The sequence below is a fragment of the Chlorocebus sabaeus genome, chromosome 11, assembly GCF_047675955.1.
Source record: "Chlorocebus sabaeus isolate Y175 chromosome 11, mChlSab1.0.hap1, whole genome shotgun sequence".
NCBI lineage: Eukaryota > Metazoa > Chordata > Mammalia > Primates > Cercopithecidae > Chlorocebus > Chlorocebus sabaeus.
Genome location: NC_132914.1, coordinates 28,472,399 through 28,499,977, shown reverse-complemented (window position 1 = coordinate 28,499,977; position 27,579 = coordinate 28,472,399). Strand labels below are relative to the sequence as shown.

The 27,579-nt window shown below is 40.8% G+C and overlaps 1 protein-coding gene across 2 annotated transcripts in view; it reads right to left on the bottom strand.

Moving 5' to 3' along the window:
- MRPS35 (mitochondrial ribosomal protein S35) overlaps nucleotides 1-21,515 on the bottom strand; it is a 43,583-nt gene extending 22,068 nt beyond the window's left edge. Inside the window, exons 1-5 of one of the 2 annotated variants that reach the window (XM_007968032.3) lie at nucleotides 21,371-21,515; nucleotides 17,577-17,617; nucleotides 15,985-16,152; nucleotides 12,582-12,642; nucleotides 8,297-8,436 (exon numbers count right to left, since the gene is read on the bottom strand). In XM_007968032.3, coding sequence (XP_007966223.3) covers nucleotides 8,297-8,436; nucleotides 12,582-12,642; nucleotides 15,985-16,152; nucleotides 17,577-17,617; nucleotides 21,371-21,482 — 522 coding nt within the window. In that variant the 5' untranslated portion in view covers nucleotides 21,483-21,515. The remainder of the gene's footprint in view (nucleotides 1-8,296; nucleotides 8,437-12,581; nucleotides 12,643-15,984; nucleotides 16,153-17,576; nucleotides 17,618-21,370) is intronic. The other variant, XM_007968033.3, reaches the window with a different exon arrangement.
- Nucleotides 21,516-27,579: the final 6,064 nt, after the last annotated feature.

Genomic DNA, 27,579 nt, shown 5'->3' with positions numbered 1-27,579 from the left:
ACTTAATTCCAGAATTTTTGTCAGAAATAAATGAGATTAATAGAAGAAAGCACTTTTGAAGTAAAGTTATATATAAGTTGTTTTTAATCCTAAACTGCTTTTATGACTATCAAAAATTTTTTTTCTGTGAATTAAAAAATTTGAGTATGTCCAATAGTTTCTCATAGTTGACTACCTTCACAAGATTGCTTTAATCATACTGTGTTTTAGTTCACCTGTTTGACCTATGTTTACCCTTGAACTACATGGCACATCCAGGACACTACCATTGAACCTCAACAGCCAGCAGGTGGAGTGCCGAGTCTAGCAGGGCAGACATGAAGTCAGCAGAAGGGGTACAAGGGAGCAATGAAGGCATCACAGGCTAGCACAAGGCACAGAGGACAAGAGGCAAAGCATGATATAAGAAATGAAATTTGGTGCCATCCTTCAAATAAAGCAATGAGATTATTTTTGTGTGAAATAAAATAAGCAAACTTAGAACCAGTAGGGACATAAGATATCAATTCTAGGACTGAAGACGGAGGCCCACAAAACTTGAGGTGGATAACATAAATTAGGATCTAGGTTTTCTGACTCTCAGTTAAGAGATTTTTCAACACACAACAGAGCTCAACAACTGCTGATTGTGGTTGTTAACATTATTATGAAAAATAGGTAACATTTAATATGTTCTTAAAAATATGAACCTGTGGAATGATACAAGCATGGCTGAACTTTCAATGAACTTTCAATTTTTTTTTTCTTTTATTGGGATTTTTGAAATTTTATATAGTAAACATATACTGTCTTTGTGATTTAAAGATAGTTTCAATCTAAGAACTTAGTATATTGTGATATTTCAACTGTTCTACAAAATAAAAAAGGTTGGAAAGCTTCATAATTCACTTCATAAAGATGGTACAGGCCAGGTGCAGTGGCTCACACCTGTAATCCCAGCACTCTGGGAGGCCAAGGAGGGCAGAATGCTTGAGGTCAGGAGTTCGAGACCAGCCTGGCCAACATGGTGAAACCCATCTCTACTAAAAATACAAAAATTAGCTGGATGTGGTGGAGCATTCCTATAATCCCAGCTACTTGGGAGGCTGAAGCAGGAGAATCGCTTGAACCATGGAGACGGAGGTTGCAGTGAGCCAAGATCGCGCCACTGGACTCCAGCCTGGGCAACAGAGCGAGACTCTGTCTTAAAAAATAAAATTATATTAAATTTTTAAAAATGGTATAACCCTGAAACTGAAACGTAGCAAAGAAAGAAAACTACAAATCAATCAACAATATCACTGAGGAAAATGGAAAATTCTAGGAATTAAAGATTGTTAGTATATAATGTAAAAATGGTTGCATAGATTTTCAACACATTTCTTCAGTGTACTTCGAATATTCTGGCTTAAAATACAGGCTACAGAGAGTATAAAAGTTAATATTTTGAGAGTCCCAGGAGGCACCTCAAAGAGGTAGTAGTCACCTTCCAGACCAATCAAAAGCACATCAGTCAGGGCTCCTTGGAGAAATGCTGATTCTAGGAATGGGACAGGGAAAGAGCCCAGAGCATTTTGTAGTGCCAGAAAATAAGTAATTGCTTAAAATACAAATGATGGGGGCATGGCAAAGGAATAGCAGAGCCAGTGGAAAGAGTTCCCAATGGTTAAACTCAGAACAATTTGAGCAAAAAAAAAAAACCCGTTTTATTGGATTATGACACATAGTATAAAATAAATACCCATGAGTCCATACATGGGTATGGATATAAATGATTAAATAAATAGGGGGGAACGAACAAATTTGCTATTATATAAAAGGACTGTAAATAATTTATGTGACATTTCTTTCTCAAAGAAGTGGAGCATACCTCCTGATCCTTAAGTGTGGGCTCTGCATTGTAAAACTTTCTTCTAAAGAGTACAGTATGGAAAAGAGGGGAGGAAGTATAATTTTATGGTGAAGAAAATGGACAAGTACTACCTCAGCCAGGTATCAAGATTAGCATCATCACTGACAAAAATCATGGCCAGCACAGTGGCTCACTGCCTGTAATCCCAGCACTTTGGGAGGCTGAGGCGGGAAGATCACTTGAGCCCAGGAGTTCGAGACCAGCCCTGGCAGCATGGCAAAACCTCATCTCTACCAAAAATACAAAAACTAGCTAGCCGTGGTGTCTTGTGTTTGTAGTCCCAGCTACTGGGGAAACAAAGGTGGGAGGATCACCAGAGCCTGGGAAGGTCGAAGCTGTAGTAAGCCGTGATTGTGCCACTGCACTCCAGCCTAAGTGACAGAATGAGACCCTGCCTCAAAAAAACAAACAAAACAAATCATCTTAATAGCCTATACTCTTGATATGATGTGACAAGAATGGCACTTTACTTCTGGGGATTTTCTCCCCAAACACACAACAAGTTGAAAGACATTCTACCAAATATACAACTAGTACTTCTCAAAACTGTTAAGGTCATCAAAAACAAGTCAAGTCTGAGAAACATCACACCCAAGAGAAACCTAAGAAGTTATGACGACTAAATGTAATGTAGTAAACTGGATGGGATTCTAGAACAGAAAAAGGGTGTTAGAAAAAAAAACAAAGAAAATCTGAACAAAGTAGGGACTTGAGTAACAATAAATTCAATATTGATTCAGCATCAATATTAATTCACTAGTTGTGACAAATATACCATAGTATATTTTAAGATGTTTACAACAGGGGAACCTGGGTCTGAAATATATAGGATTCTCTACTATTCTTGGAACCTTTCTACAAATTAACCCTTTCTGCAAATTAAAAACTAAAATAAAAAGTTTAATTTTAAAAAAGTATATCAGGTAACTGCTCCATGACTGCTGTGTGAAAAAGATATGTCATGTGTACGAAGATTTCTTTGACAAAGGAAACAAACAGTGGTTTCAAATACTGAATTAGAAGTTCCTAGGACAGACACTTGGAAGTGCAATGGCACGTGGCATGATCCAGGTGAGTAACAGCAGGATCTCATGTTTCTCCAGAGCAATACAGCATCTGGACAAACGATCCTAAGTAAAATTCTAGCACAGCAAATCAGTGGTAGAATAAAAGAATGATACACCATGAACTGACCAGGGTTCAGAAATGCATCAGTATACTGAAAACCTATTAATGTAATTTATGACTTCAATAATTCAAAAGAGGTAATTTCATAAATGCTAGTAATCTAAGAATAGGATACACCATTAACATAATAAACATTATCTCACCGAAATCATACTTCATACCTGAGGTTAAACACTAGAGGCACAGACAAAGTAAGGAACAGTATAAGGGACTACAGAAATGTGATTTCAGAAATTTTATCTAATGCAGAAGACAAAAAGAAAAAACAAGCTACGGATACTTGAAAAGGGGAATTAAAACTACCATTATTTATCGATTATTTCTTGAGAAACTTCTGAAAGAATCAACTGAGAAGTCCTAGCATCCAGATTATGGTCTGTAAACACCATTGTCCAATGGCAGGTGTTAGGGCTCCTTGAGAAATGGCTGATTCCAGGTCCGGAATAAGAAATTTATAAAAATGAGCCTGAACCATCTTGTGTCAAAATACAAAGAAACTTTCAAATGCTAAAGGATTGTAACAAAAGGACACTTGGTTAAAAGAGTTCCCACTGGCCAAAGTTAAGATAGATATACTTCAAGGATCAAAAAAGATAATGATTTTGCTTGATATCCACCCATAGATTACTTGTTCAAGGGAAAAGCAAAACAACAAAAATCTTCACAAAGGAATGATTAGGTTGTCAGCTTCTTAGCCAAGTGCTCAATTTCAGCATACCAAGAATGAGGTAACCAGACTTTACGTGCTCCTGATGCAATATAAAATACATAGCATTATCTATAAAGTATTCTGGCCAAACATATTTAACTGGAATCTTATCAGTCCTTTAAATCTAACATCCAGGTTATGTGAAATACAGGAGTTAAAGAAATATGGTAAATGACATCCAGATGGGTGTAAATGGGGCAAATTCAGAAGGTAGGAAATGTTACAGGATAAAATAACCTGCCTCTTTAACAAGTCAAATCCATCAAGAAGAAGGGAGGGAGGTGGAGTTGTTTGCCATTCCAGATGACGTAAGATACATCATTATCAAATACATTGGTCTTTGACGGGATTCTGGTTTAAATAAAAGAGCTTAATAAATACCATTTTGTAAGGCAATAGGGGAAATTTGAGTGTGGGGTAGATATTTTAGATAATATTTGGGAATTACTGACAATTTTGTTACATGTGTTAATAGTATTGGAATTAAATAGGAAACATTTCCTGAATTCTTAGAGATAACACACTGAAGTATTTTAGTGTGAAACATTAGGTGTCAGAAATGTTAAGGTACTTAGATGTATATGTATGTGTATGAAGCAAATTTGTCAAAATATTAATTACCAAACCAAGATGCCATGTGCATGGGTATTTATTATATTAGCCTCTTTCTACTTGTCCATACATTTGAAAATTTTCATAATAAAAAATTTAAAAAAGAGAATTTGGTAAAGTAGCCAAATGAAAAGTTAAAAGGTAACTATATGACTTTGACAAGGGTGCCAAGACCATTCAAAGGGGAAAAAATAGTCTTTTCAAAAATGGTACTGGATCAACATGCAAAAGAAATGCAAAAGAATGAAGCTGGACCCTGGCTTCACACCATATTCAGTTAGCCCTTTGTCTCCACGGGTTCCACATTTGTGGATTCAACCAACCGTGGATTGAAAATATTCAGAAAAAATAACAATACAACGATTTTTAAAATGCATATTCTTAAAACACAGTATAACAACTATTTACATAGCATTTACATTGTATTAAGCATTATAAGTAATCTAGAAATGACTTAAAGTATATAGGAAGATGTACTAGGTTATATTCAACATTCAAATACTATGCCATTTTACATCAGGGACTTGGGCATCTGCAGATCTAAGCATCTGCAAGCGGTCTTGGAACCGATACCAAACAGATACTGAGGAACAACTGTATGGTAATTAACAAACAATAGGTCATAGATCTAAATGTAAGAGCTAAAACTATAGAACTCTTAGGAAAAAACACAAGAGTGAATCTTTATGACCTTGAATAAGACAATGATTTCTTACATACGACACCAAAAGCACAAGAGACAAAAGGAAAAATACAGTCATGCGCCGCTTAACAATATTTTTTGACAAAGACATGGCTAGGTGATTTTGTCATGTACAAACATTATTGCTTACTTACACAATCCAATGTAGTACAGCCTACTACAAACCTAGACTACATGGTATAGTCAACTGCTCCTCGGCTACAAACCTGTGCAGCATGTTACTGTACTAAATACTGTAACAATTGTAACACAATTGTACTTGTGTATTTAAACATATCTAAACATAGAAAAAGTGCAGTGAAAATACAGTCTTATAATCTCTTGGGACCACTGTTGGGTATATGTTTATCACTGACCAGAACATCATTATGCAGCACATGACTTACATAAATTGGACTTCATCAAAATTAAAACTTCTGTGCTTAAAAAAGGACACCATCAAGAAAGTAAGAGGACAACCCAAAGAATGGAAGAAAACGTTTGCAAATCATATATCTGAGAAGGGACCGGTGTCCAGAATATATAAAATACGCTTACAACTCAACAATCAAAAGATAAACAACCCAATTAAAATATGGGCGAAGGATTTGAACAGACATTTCTCCAAACATATACAAATAGTCAACAAGCACATGAAAAGACGGTTCTTAGGGAGACACAAATCAAAACTACAATGAGATACTTTCATACCCATCAGAATGACTAAAACTAAAAGACAGGTAATAACACCATTAGTGAGGATGTGGAGACACAGAAAGCCTCAAACTTGCTGGTGAAATTGTAAAATAGTGAACCACTTTGAAAAACAGTTTGGCAGTTCCTCAAAATGTTAAATATGGAGGTGCCATGCAACTCAGTCATTCCATTGCTAGGTATATACCCAAGAGAATGGAAAACACATGTCTACACAAAAACCTGTATATGAATGTTCAACAGCATTATTCATAATAGCCAAAAAGCAGACATAACCCAAATGTCCACCAATTAATGAATGGATAAATAAAATGTGGTATATTCATAAAATATAACATTTGGCAATAAAAAGAAATGATAAAATACTACAACAGATGAAATCTATTGAAAACATTACACTATGTGAAAGAAAACATATCGCATGGTTCCATTTCTGTAATATGTCAAGAACAGGTAAATCCACAGAGACAGAAAGATTAGTTGCTGAAAGGGGCTTGAGGATGGTTAAGGGGGGAATTCTATAGCAACTGAACTATGTCTCAATAAAGCCATTATTAAAAAGAAACAACGGCCCGGTAGCAGTGGCTCACATCCGTAATCCCAGCACTTTGGGAGCCCGAGGCAGGCATATTGCCTGAGTTCAGGAATTTGAGATCAGCCTGGGCATCATAGAAAAACCCTGTCTCTACAAAAATACAAAAAAATTAGCCAGGCATGGTGGCACATGCCTGCAGTCCCAGCTACTGCTCAGGAGGCTGAGATGGGAGGATCACTTGAGCCCGGAAGACAGGGATTGTAGTGAGCCAAGATTGTGCCACTGCACTTTGGCCTGGGTGACAAGGTGAGACCCTGTCTCAAAAAAAAAAAAAAGTATACAAGGAATCAATACACCATCAAAATGGGCAAATGACAAAATATAAGTGTTTTATAAAGGAATAAATCCTCAACCTCACTAGTATTTAAAGACATACATATTTTAAATATAAGACACATTTTTCAGGTTGACAAGCAATATGTAGGTTGGTGAGAGCACAGTAAAGCTAAAGCAGGCCTTCTCACAATCCAATGGTGTTATATTTTTTTACGTTTCCTGCAGGAATTTTACAATATATATCAACAAACTTCAAGAGCTATATCCTTTGACCTCACAGTTCTCCTTTCAGGAAGTTATCTTAGGAATATCATTAGAAATACATACAAATATTAATACCTAAGATTACTCATTAAAACATTGTTCTAATAAAGAAAACCACTAAAAAGCCTAAAGGTTCCATAATACAGATAACTTAAATTATAGATCTATATTATGAAATTATTTGTATATCACTTCAGTCTCAGAAAAAAAGCTAAGTTTGAAGTGATCAACATTACACCCACCAGATTCAAACACTGTCTTGGTACATAACAGTCTCTCATTTATACGTTATTCTACGTAGCCATTAAAATTAAATTAGGTTGGGTGCAGTGGTTCACACCTGTAATTCCAGTGCTTTGAGACGCAGAAGTGGGAAGATCACCTGAGCCCAGGAGTTCAAGAAGAGCTGGGCCAAAAGTGAGACCCCGTATCTACAAAAAATTTAGGAAAATGGGCTGGGCACAGTGTCTCACACCTGTAGTCCCAGCCACTTTGGAGGCTGAGGCAGGACAATTGAGCCCAGGAATTGGAGGCCACATTGAGCTATGTTAGTGCCACTGCTCTCTGCCCGTCAGACCCCATCTCAAAAAAATTCAAATGAAAATTAAAGAATGTTGAACATTATTGGGAAATGGTTAATTCTTGTTAAGTAAGAAAGAGACTGCTGAACACATACAGTATCATCCTATTAATATACACACAGGCAGGCTGTGAGTATGTACTAAAATGAGCTACTATAGTTAACAGTGGTTACAAATGGTAGATTTATGGGCAATTTTATAATTTTTTTTTTTTTTCGAGAGAATCTTGCTCTGTCACCCAGGCTGCAGTGTAGTGCCGTGATCTTGGCTCACTGCAACCTCTGTCTCCCGGATTCAAGCAATTCTCCTGCCTCAACCTCTAGAGTAGCTGGGATTACAGGTACCCACCACTATGCCTGGCTAAATTTTGTATTTTTAGTAGAGACGGGGTTTCACCATGTTGGCCAGGCTGGTCTCGAACTCCTGACCTCAGGTGATCCATCTGCCTTGGCCTCCCAAAGTGCTGGGATTACAGGCATGAGCCACCGTGCCTGGCGTATAATTTAAAACTTGTATTTTCCAAAATTTCTGTGATAAATATTACAGTTTTATAATCACACATATCAAGTACATTTTTTTTTCTTTTCTCTTTATTTTTAGAGATAGGTTCTTGCTATGTTGCCCAGGCCGGTGTCAAATTCCTGGGCTCAAGCAATTCTCCCACCTTTGCCTCCCGAAGTGCTGGGATTACAGGCATGAGCCACTGTGCTAGCCACCAAAGACATCTTTAAATAATGTATTATAATGATTCTTATTTAAAACAAAAAACAAAAAAAACTCTTACTCTTAAGACTACTACTCGTGCTCTGGGGTTCCGAACAGATGGTCCTGAAGAAACATAATCAGTGCTGTCAATTTCAATTGGAAAATGCTTCTCACATTTCTCATCACTGTCCAGTGCGGCTGGCCACTCAGTGCAAAAATCTGAGAATAAAAGAAATAATTTCAATTACACTTTTGCAAGTAAATTCTCATTGTAATACATACTACTAGACAATACCAAATTATTGAGATCATTGCCAGGTCACATGAAAGAACAGATTCTCTTCTGCACTTTACATATATACCATCATCCCTTATCCCTTTTCCTATTAGGTACATCCTAAATTAGGCAATTTAATCAGGGAATTCTTTGGATATTTCAGGTTTGATGGTAGTGGTATGTTCAGTTAAAAGGGAACTATGCCTTGATGGAAGCTGATTATAAGCTTTGCACATATCTGTTATTGGACAGTTTACTTCCTCCGTACCAACTAAAAGCAAACAGTTCATAGTACCCAGAGCATTACTGTTTTCAAAAAAGTAACAGATAATATTAATTACTAAAGGTTACTAAAGATCAGCTGAAAGGAACTGAAAGCTCTCAAAGAGCCCTGAGAAGAAACTGAGATGGAGTTAACAGTCGTTTAGAAATCTGGCTGAATAGAACCTCAACTCAAACAGGTACAAAAGCCTAAGCCCTTAAATGGATTCTTATAAGAACTGATATTTCTTCTATGTGACTTCCATGTGCCAATGGGGCTAAATGGAAAGAAGAAAGCTTTGTCCTCATATCTGGGCAAGACAGCATAGACAGGAAGTGGGATTGGGTCTGAGACCTAGGTCACAACAGGAGCTCCAAGCACTGTGAACATGCCTTCTTGTCATCTTCATAGCATGTTACCTTCATAACACAGAAGTATAAACTCAGGCCCTGAACAGGAAAAAAAAAAAAAAAAACTTAAAGGAAAAGAGGTAGCTCCCAGCCTCCCCCAGGTATCAGAGCTGATTTCATCTTGCCCTGTTTCAATCAAGTTAGCATGGCAGAGGACTTTCAGCTTGAGATGAAAATTTCTGGCACTATCAGGCTGTCCACAATGGAAATCTCATTTCTTAAACAGCCTCACTCTATGAACAGCTAAAAGTAACTGGCTTTTTGGGTCAAACATATTAGACTGCATACATGCTTCCTCCAAAAAAGCACAACTGCAGAAGAGGCTGGTCATAATCACAGGCAGACGTGGGAGCTCTTGTACGTGATAATCTAAGGGACAGTGAGAACTATTTTGCCAATAACATTTCCTTGGGCTAACAATTTTCTTATGCTAACAAATTAAATATAGTTCACTCCATTCCTTGAACACTGTTTAAAAGATCAATACCCAGTCGTTTTGAGGGGAAAAAACTATCTTTGCAATTAACATCATTTTAACATTTAAAAAATATGAACAGAACAAGATTGTTGAGGCTGAATTTCATTGCCATCATGAACTTACTCCAATATCCTGCACTACAAGATGCATCACTGCCAAGCACTTTGTAAGACAGACTAGTTTGGGGAATTTTGTGAGCTCTTGGGTTTGCACTGACTCTTTTTCTTTTCTTTTTTTAGAAACTATGAATTAGTCATTTCAATCACCAAATAATAATTACAGTTTTAAAATTAAATTACCTAAATTATATGTCTAAAAAAACACAGCCAAATGGAAAATACGTAACAGATTCCTATTAGCCTTTACTCATCTGATAGGTAGAGCAATAGACGAGACTTTGGAAGACCTTGGTTTGTATTTAACTTCTGCCACTGATATTAAAGTTTTGGTAAATTACCTAACTTTCCTGTGCTTCAGATTTTCCATTTGCAAGTTAGATATAAAATCTGAACTGACCTACTTTGAAAGAAAACTGAGAAGAAGTACTTGAAAAGCCTTTGAGTTATTCGGAAGACGCAATCTAAATCCAGAGACTGGCAGCAAGGGCAAAGGGATAATTAAGGAAAGATTAAGACACTCATGTAAGTACTATAAAATAGAATGCCACTCTTCTGAATGTGCTGTATGAAAATCTTTCATTTAATTTTTTTAAACTTTATTTTTATGTTTTTTTGAGACACGGTCTCACTCTGTCGTCCAGGCCCACCTCAGCCTCCAGAGTAGCTGGGACCACAGGCATGCACCATCACACTCCAGCTAATTTTTTAATATTTTTGTAGAGACATGATCTCACTATGTTGCTCAGGATGGTCTCAAACTCCTGGGATCAAGCAATCCTTTCTCCGTGGCCTCTCGAAATGCTGTGAAATTAAAAGCATGAGCTAACATGCCCTGTCAAAAGCCTTTCATTTAAAAATAAGGAAGTATTACAGAAATATTTTATTAAAATTACAAGTTTCTAGATTATAAACACACATTTAAAAAGAAGAAACATGGAATTTTTCACAGTGCAATGCCATTTGTTAACTGGCTTTACAGATGATCAAATAGTAATACATGATTTGTGCCAAACGGGACACAAATTTGTTATTTTTTTTTTTTTTTATTTTTTGAGACTGGGTCTCACTTTGTTACCCAGGCTGGAGTGCAATGGCACGATCTGAGCACCCTGCCGCCTCAACCTCCTGGGTTCCAATCCTCCCGCCTCAGCCCCCGAGTAGCTGGGACTACAGGCACGTGCCACCACACCCGGCTAATTTTTTTGTATTTTTTGTAGAGATGGGGTTTCACCACATTGCTCAGGCTGGTCTTGAACTCCTGAGCTCAAGCAATCCACCCAACTCACTCTCCCAAAGTGCGAGCATTACAGGTGTGAGCCACCATGCCCAGCCTGGGACACAAATATGGAAGTGATCAGTTTTAGTCTAATTCCAGGCACAAATGCATATAGAAACACATACTCTAAAGGGATAGAAAAGCATCCCAATGTCCCAAAAGACCAAATAAATGAAAGGAAACAGATTTTTCCTCCCTCATTTCAAGAGTAAGGTTATTATTCCTATGTTTCAGGACCTCTTTATATAGTCTTCCTTATATTTTTAAATGGAAGGCCCTTTGAAAAGCTCAAATTTAATCATAATTATGTTTACCACATCTCCTTCCCAACATAATCAAGATACTTGTGAAGTGTTTCTAGGTTTCATATTCTTTCCTGAAAAGCCTTAATAAGTATACTGAGCATGTATATACAACACCTTTAAATCAGCATGAGTATATTAAGACTTTATCCACAGGTACCAACTCCTGAATTAATCTAATCAATCATAACTATCAATCAGAACTTAAATTGGAATATGTACATAATTATAAAAACATACACAAAACCATGAGTTAAAAAATGTTATTTGCCTTTACCTCCATGCATGTAGAAAGGAGGAGAAGTAGTAATGTAAGTACATGAAATCTATGTTTATACCTAGGAATCAATAGGTTTTCAAAATCAAGAAATCCAGAACTGAAGGTATAATCATAGTCCAGTGATTACTTGCTATTTTATAAATACACATGCACACTACAGAGTATATAAGTATATATAAATATATATACTATATATAGAGTATTTATTATAAATATAAGCATATATACATAAATAAATGAGGGGCTGGTAAAGAAAGCACATAAGGCTAGTGCTTTTTCATCATAAACTCTTTTACTATTTGATTTACCACATGCATGTGTCATTCATTTTTTAAAATTTTCAATAATTTCTTCAAGATAATTCTTCTCTGCGAAGTATCTGCAACATTTACTTCAGTCTTCTTATGTGCATGTTTGTTTTCTTTTTTTTTGAGATGGAGTTTCCCTCTTGTTGCTCAGGCTGGAGTGCAATGGCGCGATCTCAGCTTACCGTAATCTCCACCTCCTGGGTTCAAGCGATTCTCCTGCTTCAGCCTCCAGAGTAGCTGGGATTATAGGTGCCTGCCACCATGCAAGGCTAATTTTTTTGTATTTTCAGTAGAGACAGGGTTTCACCATGTTGGCCAGGCTGGTCTCGAAATCCTAACCTCAGTGGATCTGCCCACTTCAGCCTCCCAAACACCTGCTCGGATTACAGGTATGAGCCACCACGCCCAGCCTTATGTGCATGTTTTCTAAAACTCAACACTAAGTCCCTAACCTACCTGTGAACAAGGATCATGGTTTCTCATTATTATTCCTAATACCTTGTAGTAGTTAGCAAAAACAATTTGCAGACTTGACATGTAACAATTCACTGAAAACAACTTGAATATAAGCCTATACAGTATATTAGAAAAGAGATTCTTAAATTTATGTTCAAAGTCAATATAAAGTTCATATAAGAAAATAACCACTTACCTTTAAGGGCTTCACAGTGCTTTTTAATTGCTACAGGAGTCAAATGCAGAAAATTGGGAATCTTAAATAGAGAAATTTAAAGGATAAATTAGCTAAATGTCTTAAAAACATGAAAAAGATAGTTTTCTGGTAAAACTAAATCACAGGCCCAGTAAAACATGCACTAAATAAAATTCTGGTTTTTTACAATATTGATTTTCTGTCACAGATGTTGTCAATTCAAGAAATACATTTCTTAAAATATAAATTCAGTACCAAGTAATTTACAGTGATACCTGGGTTTGTCTTCAGATCATATAAATCTTTTGTCTTTTACCAAGCATCTTATAATGACAATCATAATGAAAAAAACTAAACATCATTTTATACTATTCTTCCTGCCACAAATCTACAGGTATACATGTATATTTCCTTTATAAAACTGAAAGGACTTAAGGACATAGATCATTGTTTGTTTTTTTGCTTTTCTTTTTTTTGAGACAGAGTCTCGCTCTGTCACCCAGTTTGGAGTGCAGTGGCACAATCTCAGCTCGCTGTAACCTCTGCCTCCCAAGCTCAAGCAATTCTCTTCCCTCAGCCTCCCAAGTAGCTGGGATTACAGACGTGTGCCATCATGCCCTGCTAATTTTTGTATTTTCAGTAGAGTCAGGGTTTTACCATGTTGCCTAGGCTGGTCTCAAACTCTTGGCCTCAAGTGACCCGCCCGCCTTGGTCTCCCAAAGTGCTGGGATTATAGGTGTGAGCCACTGTGCCCGCCCAGGATATGGATCATTGTTTAATCATCCCAAGTCCCCTGGACTGCATAGCATGACAGTATTTCCACTTTGTACATAAGAAACATTTTACGAACTAATAAGCGAAGCTAGCAAATCATAACTGGATAGTTTAATGAAGTTAGGAATATATTTATGATGACATACTAAAAGGCTAATGAATCATTCACAGCGTGAATGAAAATTCAGGAAAGGTCAGAGATTTGATTTCTTCAAATAAATAATTAGCATTTATTAGGTCATTTCTTGACTAATGTTAAACATCTAAAAGAGCTTAAAGGCTCATTTGGAAAGAAAGTGTAAACAAGTCGAAAGTTACTCCAAGAACTATGCCAGGTATCTTGAGGGCTCATCAGAAAATATTTTTTGTTTTTGAGACGGAGTCTCGGGCTGTTGCAGTGGCGCACTGCAACCTCGGCTCACTGCAACCTCCGCCCCCTGGGTTCAAGTGATTCTCCTGCCTCAGCCTCCCGAGTAGCTGGGATTACAGGCATGCGCCACTACACTTGGCTAATTTTTTTGTAGTTTTAGTAGAAATGGGGTTTTGCTATGTTGGCCAGGCTGGTGTCCAACTCCTGACTTCAAGTGATCCACCTGCCTTGGCTTCCCAAAGTACTGGGATTACAGGTGTGAACCACCACACCTGGCCAGAAAATAATGTTTTAATCAAGAGAAAATAGGCACTGAAAACTGGGATTTGGGGATAGGCAGCTTCATTTACTGTACTTTTTGGTTTTTTCCTTTTTATACATTTTAAAAATTATAAACTCTAGTGTTGAGGGGCTATTTTAATAGATCACAGTGACAGACTTTTATTTTTGAAACATGAACGTATAAACCTCAAAAATCATAAAAGGAAAAAATAACAGACAATTTGCATGGACTTACATAGGCACAGTTCCATGCACTTTGCATATGTTAGCTCAGTTAATATGCTTATTCAATGACACCATCACTACAAATAAATGGCATGCATTAAATGTTTGGATTTTTATGTTTATTAAAATGTCATTTACAACCATTAGCATTATTGCAAATATACTGCTACTCTCTCACCCAGTAATTCTCCAAAGATCTCTTTGAACAAAATTCTCTTCTTTTATTCAAAGAAAACATTTGTTTTCCTTGATGTACGCTTTCTTGTGTTTTCCCATTCCTATTTCTAAATTTCATTTCCCGTCTCCAGCAACAGAGTACCCGTTCTCCCTGTTCCCATCACCTTTTAGCAAACTTCTGTTTTTCAAAGACTCTCATCTAATGGAAAACAGTTCATTTTCCTTTGTATAACTTTCATCGTATTTAAGAAACCATCTAAGACATGCATTCCCAGACTAAGCATTTATATTTTCTTTAAAACACCCATCATAAATAATTATACATGCTATCAAAGCATTTACCTTAACCTATTTTGCTTTAAGCAATAAAGTTAAAATTGGTAGACTATAATAATAATACTAAATAATATTCTACCTTTATAGACAGAAAAAATTTAAATTCTTTTTTTTTTTTTTTTTTTTTTGAGACGGAGTCTTGCTGTGTCGCCTAGGCTGGAGTGCGGTGGCACGATCTCGGCTCACTGCAAGCTCTGCCTCCCGGGTTCACGCCATTCTCCTGCCTCAGCCTCCCAAGTAGCTGGGACTACAGGGGGGCCCGCCACCTCGCCCGGCTAATTTTTTGTATTTTGAGTAGAGATGGGGTTTCACCGTATTAGCCAGGATCGTCTCGATCTCCTGATCTCGTGATCCGCCCACCTCAGCCTCCCAAAGTGCTGGAATTACAGGTGTGAGCTGCCATGCCCGGCCCCTCTTTTTAAACTGGAAGTTTTACCTCCCAATTCTCAATCTCAAACTAGGTTATTTCATTTTTCTTAATTCCACTGGTAAGCTGCAATATAGAAAAGATATGATAGGCTGGGTGTGGTGGCTCACACCTGTAATCCCAGCACTTTGGGAGGTTGAGGAAGGCATATCTCTTGAGCCCAGGAGTTCGAGACCAGCTTGGGCAACATAGTGACCCCCGTCTCCAAAGAGAAGAGATACAATAGAAAAAGGTCACAAGGGAAGCCACAAGATTGATTAATTACATTTTTTTTTTCCCCTGAGACAGAGTCTCACTCTATTGCCCAGCCTGGAGTGCAGTGGCACCATCTCGGCTCACTGCAACCTCCACTGCCTGGGTTCAAGCAATTCTCCTTCCTTAGCCTCCCAAGTAGCTGGGATTACAGGCACCCACCACCACGGTTGGCTAATTTTTTATGTGTTTTTAGTAGAGACGGGGTTTCACCATGTTGGCCAGGTTGGTCTTGAACTCCTGACCTCAAGTAATCTGCCTACCTCGGCCTCCCAAAGTGCTAGGATTACGGGCATGAGCCACCGCGCCCAGCCAACTAATTACATTATTGAATGCCCAGGATTCTTTGAGTATCCTTTACCACTGATAATCAAAATCAACACCTATTATTATCTGGTGTTGTACAATAATATACCTATTATATTATTTTAAACAATTTTAATTAAAATACAGTAAGCTGCTATACACTGAACGTTGAAGCATAAGAGAGTAGAAATGGGGAGAAGATCAGCATTTATTTCTATGTAAGTCTGAGTCAATGAATCAGCAATTTGTCTTACCTTTAAAAGTTCTAGATTCCCCTCCTTTGCCATGGGCACACCCCTTTTTACCGGATAACCCATTCGAACAGGAAGAGGTACTGCAGAGGGTTTAAATGGTGCTGCAACTGGGTAAACACTAGGCCAGTCCTGGTCAACAGCCATTTTCTCTGTCCTAGGAGGTAGTGCCTAAGAAATATAAAATCATTTAGTATTTTAAATATAAAAACATTCTTTAATTTTTAAAGAATTTTCATTTTAAAGCAAAAAGCTACAATTATAAGAAATAGAAGCAAAATTGCAACAGATGTAAAATCTGACCTCCCACAAAGCTGCTGCTGTCCAAATTTTAAAAACACTAAATATAGCTAAATATCTCTGCACTGTTTCTTCACACCCTCTGGTAAGGATCCCCTTTAATATCACATTTTCTTCACTAAAAATTTCTTTAGACTTTCAGCAAAAATTTTTTCATTTGGCTTATGAAAGGGTGAATTAACAATACATTTTGAAATAATTTTTCAAACTTCTTTGATGGAAATCAGTAGCACGAGGGGGCATTAAGTACTTAGAAGTAAAAAGAAAAAGAAAAAATAATTAGGGTTAAACTGATTGAATAAATACATAATGAAAAATTATATGTCTCCTAGGCCCAGAGAAAAACTAGTACTCGATAGCTTAGTCAATCACATTAACATTTATTTTTCATGGCATCAAATACTAGGGGATGGCCCACATACAAAAGTAGGGTCTATGGTGGCAAAATTCAGCCAGGCCCCACCTACACAATATCAAAACCAGTGTAGTCGATGTCCTAGAAGCAGGTAATAGTCCTGAGGAAATGACTGCTCTTGATTATTGTAATTTGATACCATTTAACTTCCAACTAATGTGTCTTTGTTCTGACACTATGCTGACCAACTGACCTTATAGTTTAGATTCCTCCACAGAAGTAAGGAATCCAAATGTCCACAGGGTGAGACTAAACTAGTCAGAATATGGCCAGGTGCAGTGGCTCACCCCTGTAATCCCAGCACTTTAGGAGGCCTGAGGCGGGTGGGTCACCTGAGGTCAGGAGTTCAAGACCAGCCTGACCAACATGGTGAAAACCCCTCTCTACTAAAAATACAAAAATTAGCCAGGCATTGAGGTACGTGCCTGAAGTCTCAGCTACTTGGGAAGCTGAGGCACGAGAATCACTTGAACCTGGGAGGCGGAGGTACCAGTGAGCCGAGATTGCACCACTGCACTCCAGCCTGGGCAACAGGAGTGAAACTCCGTCTCAAATAAATAATAATAAATAAACAAACTAGTTATATTAATGCATAAGTCCCAGGCTGCAGGACTTAAGATAGCATTAGAAATTGTTCCACATTCTGGTTTATACACCTGTTTCCTGGGAGTTCCTCAGTAAGTTGACCTCTCAAAGATGATCTATTCTCTGGGTACTGACAAAAAACAAAGACTAACCTCTGCCAGGGCTATGGTAATCATCCAGTAAACATGACCTTGTGAAGTCTTCTCTGGCAACACCCTTCTGCATTATAATGAGCACGTGCCTCATTTTAGAACTCTAGAAACCATTAAGATGGTAGAGTATATGAACTTTTTACCTTTCTTCTTGGAGGCCTTTCATTTGTGGATGTTCCTTCTTCTGTACGTAAAAGAACACAATAAAGGGAATTTTATCATGTCAAGTTAGTTCAACATCAATCATGATCCCATTATTCTAACACAATTTAAGGTATTCTGTAACATAACAAAGAAACAACTTTTTTTTTTTTTTTTTTTTGGTAAGCTCAGGGACCAAAATCATCTTAATGAAGACTAAAAACTGGAAACAGAGGGAGTCTTGGCGTGTCGCCCAGGTTGGAGTGCAGTGGTGTGATCTCAGCTCACTGCAACCTCTACCTCCCGGGTTCAAGTGATTCTCCTGCCTCAGCCTCCTGAGTAGCTGGCACTACCGGTGTTCCCCGCCATACCTGGCTAACTTTTGTATTTTTAGTAGAGACGGAGTTTCACCATGTTGACCATGCTGGTCTCAAACTGCTGACCTCAAGTGATCCACCTGCCTCAGCCTGCCAAAGTGCAGTGGGCAGGTGTGAGCCACCATGCCCAGCCCCAGTAAGGAAAATTCTATAGTTATTTGAATTGCCAATACAGTGAATTCATCATCTAAAAAATGACTCTTACAGAGTCCGTCAAGTAAGACAACTTTTTAACAAATAATTTCAATTAAGCGATAAATATTATGAACACATATAGCAGGGAACTAAACCTAGTCAATTAGTTGGTGTGATGGTGAATTTTTTCTTTTTTTTTTTTTTGAGACAAGGTCATCTCATTCTCACCCAGGCTGGAGTGCAGTGGTGCAATTTCGGCTCACTGCAGCCTCGAACTACCAGGGTCAAGTCAATCCTTCCACCTCAGCCACCCAAGTAGCTAGGACTAAAAGCATGAGCACACCTGGCTAATTCTTGTAGAGACAGTGTTTCACCATGTTGCCAGGCTGGTCTCAAGCTCCTGAGCTCCAGCGATCCACCCATCTTGGCCTCCCAAAGTGCTGGGATTACAGGGGTGAGTCACCACGCCCAGCCATGATAGTTAACGTTAGGTGTCAATTTGACTGGGTTGAGGAATACATAGATGTGTGGTAAAGCATTTATTTCTGGGCATGTCTGTGGGGATGTTTCCAGCAAAGACACACACGTGAGTCAGTGGACTGAGTGAGGAATACCTGCTCTCAATGTGGGTGGGCATCATTCAATCAGCTGAGGGCACAGAGAGAACAAAAAGGCAGATGAAAGAAGATCATCATCTCTCTCTCTCTCTCTTCTGGACCTGGGACACTCTTCCCCAGGCCCTGGACATCAGAACTCCAGGTGCTCCAGCTTTTGGACTCCAGGAACTTGCACAAGCAGCCCCCTGAGTTCTTAGGCCTTCAGCCTTGGCCTGAAAATTACATGGCTTCCCTGGTTCTGAGGCTTCTGGACTTGGACTGATATGGGCTTCCAGCTTGCAGACAGCCTATTGTGAGGTGAGTTAATTCCCCTAAAAACTCCCCTGTCACATGTCTATATATCTACATCTACATCTATCCTATCCTACATCTACGTTCTATCTCTCTGGAAAACGCCAATACAGTTAGGGAAAATCTCCCTGAGAAAGTGTACTTTAAGGTCAAACCTGAAAGATGGGCAGGACATAGCCATGCAGACAAGCAGGTGAGAAAAAGTGTTTTGACAGAGCAAGAGCACATGGAAAATCAAAGTGAACAAATTCAATATGGCTGAAGTTTAAGAACAGAACAGAGAGACAGAGAGAAAAGAGGCTGAAGACACTTAACAAGCTTCTTAACTATAATGCATCCTTGGCAGAGCTTTTTTTCTTTTTTTGAGATAGGGTCTCACTCCCGTCACCCAGGCCGGAGGACAGTGGTGCGATTACAGCTCACTGTAGTCTCGACTTCCCAGGCTCAGGTGATTCTCCCACTTCGGCCTCTGGAGTAGCTGGAACTACAGGCATGTGCCACCACGTCTGGCTAATTTGTATTTCCAATAGACACGAGGTTCTGCCATGTTGCCCAAGCTGGTCTCCTGGGCTCAAGGGATCCACATGCCTCCACCTCCCACAGTGCTGGGATTACAGGAATGAGCCACCATGCTCAGCCCCTTGGCAGGGCTTTTGATTTTCTTCTTCCAGTCTTCCCAACTCGTGTAAATGGAAACATCATTCATCCAATTGCTCAGGACAAAAATGTAACAGGATTTTTTTGAGACTTGTCCTCAAGCCCCACATCAAATCCATCAGTAAATCCTACGAACTTTACCTTCAAAATATATTGCAAATACAACCACACCCCCTTCTCCACTATTACTTTAATCCAAGTCACTATCATCTCATTTTGACTACTGCAACAGCCTCCAAACATGTCTTTGGCTTCCACTCTTACCCCAGTAAAGCAGCCAGTGATCTTTTAAAAATGTAAATCACATTATATCAGTTGCCTGTTCAAAGCCTTCTGATATAAAACCCAAGCCAAAAATCCAAATGAAATGTCTACAAACTCTGGAGAGATCAGATCATTAACTAACTCTCTGACGTCTTATACCACCGCTCTCTCCTCTACTCACACTTAGCTCCTGCCACGTTGTCCTTCTTCCGTTCCTTGATCACACCCCTCAGCTTGTTCTCAACTTTTGGCCTTTGCACTTATAGTTCCCCATGCCCCAAAGGCTCTTTCCCCAGATCTCTGCATGGCTTGGGGCCCTGTTCAAATGTCACTTCCTCAGAAAGATCTTTCCTGACTACCCTATGGCCACTACTCCCCACAAATCCATCATTCTCAACACTCTGCTTTATTTTTCTTCATAGCATTAAACCCTATCTGACATCTTATTTAGTTGTTTGGTTGTTTATACTCTTGACTTCCGCACCTTGCCGTATCCCCAGTGAGTGTCCAGAACACTGCATAGTATACAATAGGAGTTAAGTATTCCAAGAATGAAAGAATGAAAAATTAAAAACAGACAAATATTAGACCTATTAAGAACCAGTATTTAGGATTAATGAATTTATACTTTATCTGAAAACAATGGGTAGATCTTGAACATGGTAACAGCAAGACAAGATCTAAGTTCTGAAAGCCTCATTTGGCTGTTGTGAGAATTCAATGTAGGAAAGCAAGAAGGGACACAGGAAATGGAAAAGAAACTTGTAGAAGTGAGATGGTCATCGGAACCAGATAGCTGTAGTATGAGGACAGTAAATTAGAGATATAACAGGAAGTAGCACAGGTAGGATCCGCTGATTGATTAGACTCACTCCAGCCACACTTCCATCACAGCGCCTCTCACTCTACACAGCACTTCTCCGTTAATAAATCTGTATTTTCCACTAGACTCCTCCGGGGTAATCACGCTATCAAGCATCCTTATAATCTCTGTTAAATGCAGGTCATCAACGCCTGTTGAATGAAGGCCGCCCATTTGGTTGCCTGGAATTCAGAGCAGCAATTTGTCCTAGCACAACCGTATGCCTCTCTTAATGTTTGGGGAAATCCACGGTTCATCACTGCCGAAGCCGGATAAGCAATACAGAGCACCAGTAACCTGTGCCAGGGACTGTGGGCGGGGGCAACACAGGAGCAGGTCACGGGGAAGGGGGATGTAAGCTTTCTAAGCAAACGCCCAGAGCACCCAGGGCAGAAACAGGCGACTAGGAGCCGGGCAACGCCGGCGCAGAGCACAGACCTACGTCCACGGCTTTCCTACCAGATCGGCCTGGCAGCTGACGCACCGGCCTCCCTCGCGCGGCGCTGGCTCAGCCACCGCGGCACCCTTCATGGGGCCGGTATTCCGCTCTTGCACCTCCCTCAAAACCCGGAGAAGACGAGACAGACACTCACGCAGGCCACGTCTCGAGACCGGAGTGACCGGGAACACGGCGGTGGAGAATGCACGCAGAGTCCTTGCTCTCCACCGCAGACACACCCATGCGGGGAGCGCGGCGGCCGCCATGACTGCGAGTACGGCAAGTCGGAGGGGACAAGCGCCGTTCAGCGTCAGGGGCGGGCCTCGGGCGACTAAACACAGGCTTCCTGGGCTGGCACCGCACTAGGCTGGAGAAACAGGAAACACGTGGGTCTGCTCACACAGAGCCGAGTCAAATGTGCAGGAAGATACCCCCAACTGAAAGAAGTAATGAAAAGAAAACAAAAAAATCCTTAAAACTCGAGTGCATCAGTTCGTAGAGAATTGCAGATAAGGACCATAGGGATGGGGGTTGCGGCTCACTGAAGGCAAGTGTGGTCTGGGTGGAACCTCAGATGATCCAAGAGTCAGGCAGTCTACCCGAGGGACTCCTAGTTCTTTATAATTGCTGCTTTTCTACATTTACTTGGATTAAAGAAATCTTCAAGTAATGCAAGTGATATGCGCTAAGGGGAGAGAAGCAGTATCCTGAGCCAGAGTGCTTGAGTTTCAAACTTGACTTCACCATTTCTGGGAGGTATGATCTTAGACAAGTTAGCATAGACAAATGTTTGTGTACAGCATTGGCATACAGTGAACACCGCGTGTACATAGCCTATAACTTTTAGCTATATATGGTTAGCTTGTTGTTAGATCAGGTTAGAATTACAGAAAGAACTCATCAGAACCTAGAAAATAAACCTTTAATGAACACTGTTATTTTCCACGGTAGGAGGGATTAACATACATGGATTAATAAAAAATTTTCTCGGCCAGCTGCGGTGGCTTGCGCCTGTAATCGCAGCACTTTGGGAGCCCAAGGTGTGTTGATCACCTGAGATCAGGAGTTTGAGACCAGCCTGGCCAACATGGAGAAGCCTGGTCTCTACTAAAAATACAAAATTAGCCAGTTGTGGTGGTGAGAGGTGACTACATGCTAGCAGCCCTTGATCTCGGCACCTCCTCGGCCTCGGTGTCCACTCTGGCGGTGCTTGAGGAGCCCTTCAGCCCGCCATGGCACTGTGGGAGCCCCTCTCTGGGCTCGCAGAGGCTGGAGCCAGCTTCCTCTGCTTGCGGGGAGGTGTGCTGGGAGAGGTGCCGGTAGGAGCCGAGGCCGCGCGCCCCGCTCGAGGGACAGCTGCGAGTTCCGGGTGGGCGTCGACTCGCTGGGCCCTGCACTCATAGCGGTGGAGCTGCCGGCCAGGGGCAGTGAGGGGCTTAGCAACCGTGCCAGCAGCTGCAGAGGGTGCGCTGGGTGCCCCAGCAGTGCTGACCTACTGGCGCTGTGCTCGAATTCTCTCCGGGCCTCAGCTGCCTCCCGGCTGTGCAGGGCTCGGAACTGCAGCCGGCCGTGCCCAGTCTCCCCCTGCCCCGCCCACGGTGGGCTCCGGCGCGGCCTGAGCCTCCCCCACTAGCGCCGCACTCTGCACGCGGTGCCGGGTCCCATCGACCGCCCAAGGGCTGAGGAGTGCAGGCGCACAGCGTGGGACTGGTGGGTAGCTCCGCCTGCAGCCCTGCTGCGGGATCCACTAGGTGAAGCCAGCTGGGCTCCTGGGTCTAGTGGGGACTTGGAGAATCTTTATGTCTAGCTAAGGGATTGTAAATACACCAATCAGCACCCTGTGTCTAGCTCAAGGTTTGTAAATACACCAATCAGTACTCTATCTAGCTAACCTAGTGAGACTTGGAGAACTTTTCTGTCTAGCAAGCACTCTGCCTAGCTGGAGGATTGTAAATGCACCAATCAGCACTCTGTGTCAAGCTCAAGGTTTGTAAAGGCACCAATCGGTACTCTGTATCTAGCTAACCTAGTGGGGAGGAGGAGAATTTTTCTGTACAGCACTCTGTGTCTAGCCAAAGGATTGTAAATGCACCAATCAGCACTCTGTGTATAGCTCAAGGTTTGTAAATGCACCAATCAGTGCTCTGTGTCTAGCTAACCTAGTGGGGACTTGGAGAACTTTTATATCTAGCTAGAGGATTGTAAATGCACCAATCAGCACTCTGTGTCTAGCTCAAGGTTTGTAAATACACCAATCAGTGCTGTGTCTAGCTAACCTCCTAGGGACTTGGAGAACTTTTATGTCTAGCTAGAGGATTGTAAATGCACCAACCAGCACTCTGCCAAAATAGACCTATCAGCTCTCTGCAAAATGGACCAATCAGTAGGATGTGGGTGGGGTCAGATAAGGGAATAAAAGCAGGCTACCACCAAGCTAGCAGTGGCAACCCGCTGGAGTCCGTTTCAGCACTGTGGAAGTTTTGTTGTTTCGCTCTTTGCAATAAGTCTTGCTGCTGTTCACTCTTTGGGTCCATACCCCTTTTTGAGCTGTCACACTCACTGCGAAGGTCTGCAGCTTAACTCCTGAAGCCAGTGAGACTATGAACCCACCAGAAGGAAGAAACTCTGAACACGTTCAAACATCAGAAGGAACAACTCCAGATGTGCCACCTTTAAGAGCTGTAACACTGCGACAGTCTGTGGCTTCGTTCTTGAAGTCACCGAGACCAAGAACCCACCAATTCTGGACACAGTGGCACATGCCTGTAATCCCAGCTACTTGGAGGTTCTGAGGGAGAATCTGTTCCATGCCTCTCTCCTAGCTTCTAATGGTTGCTGGCACTCCTTGGCTGGTAGACACATCACACCACCTTCTGCCCCCATGTGCCAATGGTGTTCTCTGTTCAGACTATTTTTAAGATCAAAAGCATGGCCTTTTTAACCAGATGGAGGTGGGGTTTGAATCCAGGCTCTCGTTCTTTATGATTTTGGGCAAATCTACCTAACCTTTCTGTGTTTCAGTTTCAAAGAAAATGAGAGCAATAATATTTTTCTTAGGACAGTCATGATTAAAGGCATAAATATAAACAGTGGGCATTGGCATTAAGCGTAGGGTCAATGCAACAGCCTCTTTTTCTTGCAAGTTTGTATATTTTAGTAAAGTGCAAGTCCTATATCATAGAAATTTAGGGACAAAAGGAGTATGATCATATTCATACTGTTACTAGCGGCAAATCTGTACAGGTCTGCAGCAACCTCAATTCTTGCCTCAGGAGAAAGAATTTGACCTAGGAACATAGGCAGAAGGAGAGACTGAGGTAAGTTTTAGAGCAGGAGTGAAAGTTCATTAAAAAGCTTCACAGCAGGAACAAAAGGAAGGAAAATACACTGGGAAGAGGACCAAGTAGGTGACTTGAAAGACAAGTATCCCATTTGACCTTTGACTTACGATTTTATACTTTGGCATAATTCTGGGGTCTGTGTCCCTTCTGCCCCGATTTTTCCCTTGGGGTGGGCTGTCTGCATGCACAGTGGCTTGCCAGGATTTTGGAGGGGAGCATGCATAGTGTGTTTCATGGAGTTGCAGACACGCTTACTTGAGGCGTTCTTCCCTTACCAGTTGAACATCCCTTACCAGTTGAACGTCCCTTACCAGTTGAACGTCCCTAGAATATCAAATACCAGTTAAATTCTGCCATTTTGCCTCTTAATGTGCATGCTTGTGCACACTCACCCAGCTCCTAAGATTTTACTGGAAAGCTGCTGATCACTAGTTTCAGGTTTTTTGTATCTGTTGGGAGACTGCTTTTCCCTGGTGCTGGCTGTGACCATTTATTGTTTCAGAAAGACAGTTAATAATCACCTGATGGTCGCCTGAAATTCCTGGGGGGTGTGTGTGTGTGTGTAAAGGGAGCCCTCTCCTGCCCTGCTCATTCATGACTAGCTACCTGCTCTAACAATATTTCTTAATTTTTGAGCAAGATATTAAAGACTTAGGTCCCCATTGTACCTTGCTATGTGTTCTTTTGTTGTACTCTCTCCCTAAGACTAAAGTGGATAGATGACCAGAGCTAGAGGAACCAGAAAAATACTTATTGTTTTCCTTGGCATCAAGTACAGTAAGTTTCATTCTATAGTAAAAGTTAAAAATTAATTTGTAATGCTATTTATGCTATCAACAAGCAAAAATATCTGTCTTGCGCAGTGTAAAGAGTAAAGCATGTACTCTCTTGCACACAGGGGTTACTAAGATTACATAATTTTTCACTTGGGAATGATCTTAGAGGTGTAATCATTCACTCATGATAAAAATCTTTTCTTTGCTGGGTGCAGTGGCTCACTCCTGTAATCTCAGCATTTTGGGAGGCTGAGGCGGGGGAATCACTTGAGCTCAGTAGTTTAGACCAGCCTGGGCAACATAGCAAGACCCTGTCTCTATAAAAAATACAAAAATTATCCAGGCATGGTGATGTGTGCCTGTAGTCCCAGCTACTGGGGAGGCTGAGGTGGGAGGATCACTTGAGCTCAGGAGGCAGAGGTTGCAGAAAGCCGAGATAGTGCCACTGCACTCCAGCCTGGGTGACAGAGTGAGACCCTGTCTCAAAAAAAAAAAAAAAAATTTCTTCAAACTTTATGACCAAGTAATCTAACACATCATAGAAGCCAGGCTGGCTTCATAGACATACAATATGCACTTAGAAGGGCCTGTGCTTGGCCTAATGCTTTGCTGTTGCTGTCTTAAAAATCTTAATAATTGTTGAACAAGGAGTCCTGCATCTTCAGTTTGCACTGGAACCTACAAATTATGTAGCTGATCCTGTGTAGAACAATTTTAAATATTAAGCTTTTTTACAATGGGTTTTTATTATATTTAAACCTGGATTAATTCAATAAAAGCTACTTTTTAATTTTTATTTTTGTGGATACATAGTAGGTATATATATTTATGGGGTATATGATTTACAGTGATAAAGACATAAAATGTATAATAATCACATTAGGGTAAATGGTGTATCCATCACCTCAAGCATTTATCCTTTGCATTAAAAAGCTACTTTTAATAAAAACTAACTTCTTTTTTTATTTTATTTTTTTCTTTGTTGAGAAGGAGTCTTGCTCTGTCACGTGGGCTGGAGTGCAGTGGTACAATCTCGGCTCACGGCAACCTCCACCTCCCGGGTTCAAGTGCCTCAGCCTCCCAAGTAGCTGAGATTACAGGCATATGCCACCATGCCCAGCTAACTTTTGTGTTTTTAGTAGAGACAGGGTTTCACCATATTGGCGAGGCTGGTCTTGAACTCCTAACTTCAAGTGATCCACCCACCTTGGCCTCCCAAAGTGCTAGGATTATAGGCATGAACCACCACACCTGGCCTTCAAAACTAACTTGTTTTATAGTAGGTGAACAAAGTATGTCTATTCACAAGTATGGTAGACAATATGCAAATATAAGGTATAGGTATAGACCTTGCAACCTAAATGTCCATCAAAACAGTCTTTGTTAAATCTATTATGGTGTGTTGATATAAAGCAGAGTACTACTAATAGAGGCAGGAGCCTGAGTAATCCTAAGCAGGCAGTGGTGGGTCTCCCGTGAAACCCGACCTTCAGGCCAAGAACAGCCTGAAGCCCATGGACCAGAGTGAGAACTTCTATTCCTGTTTGCTCACTCTCTCCCGATTGGTTCTTTCTGAATAATGTATTTAACCAATCAAATGTTGCCTTTTCCGGTATTACCTACAGTCCAACCCACCCCCATCCTGTGCCTGTAAAGACCCCAGACTCAGTTGGTAGAGGTGGGAGATGGCCTGACTTCAGGGAAGAGACCTTCTGACCTCAGGGGAAGATGAACAGTCCTTCCCATCCCCTCTCGACTGAGAGCTTTTTCATCACTCAGTAAAATTCTCCGCCCTCACTATCCTTCAATCGTCAAGGGTGACCTAATTTTTCTTGGATGCTGGACAAGAGCTTGAGATCCGAGTGTGGGTACCCAGAAAGGCTGTCACACTGACCCTTTGCCCTGGTCAGCAGAGGACAGCCACTCCATGCGAGGGGGCCAGGAACCGACTGAGCTGCTAACACGCCGCCATCCATCGGGCTGTGGGTGGCAGAACTAAAAAAGCTAATTAGCACACTAAAACCCCTTCTGGGACTTTGGGGTCTTAGGCACCCTTGCCTGGGTGCCACTGCATTCCCCTCAAGGCAACACCACTGGTCTGGCTGTGGCCTCTGCACAAAGTTTGCTCCTGTGATGGTGGAGTGGCAGGCTGGACTCTGGACTCACTCACGTGCTCCCTCCCTCCCTCAAGGGGCTGAGTGCGCTGGGCCTAGTAGACAGAGCGCACCTGCTGGGAGTCCAGCAAA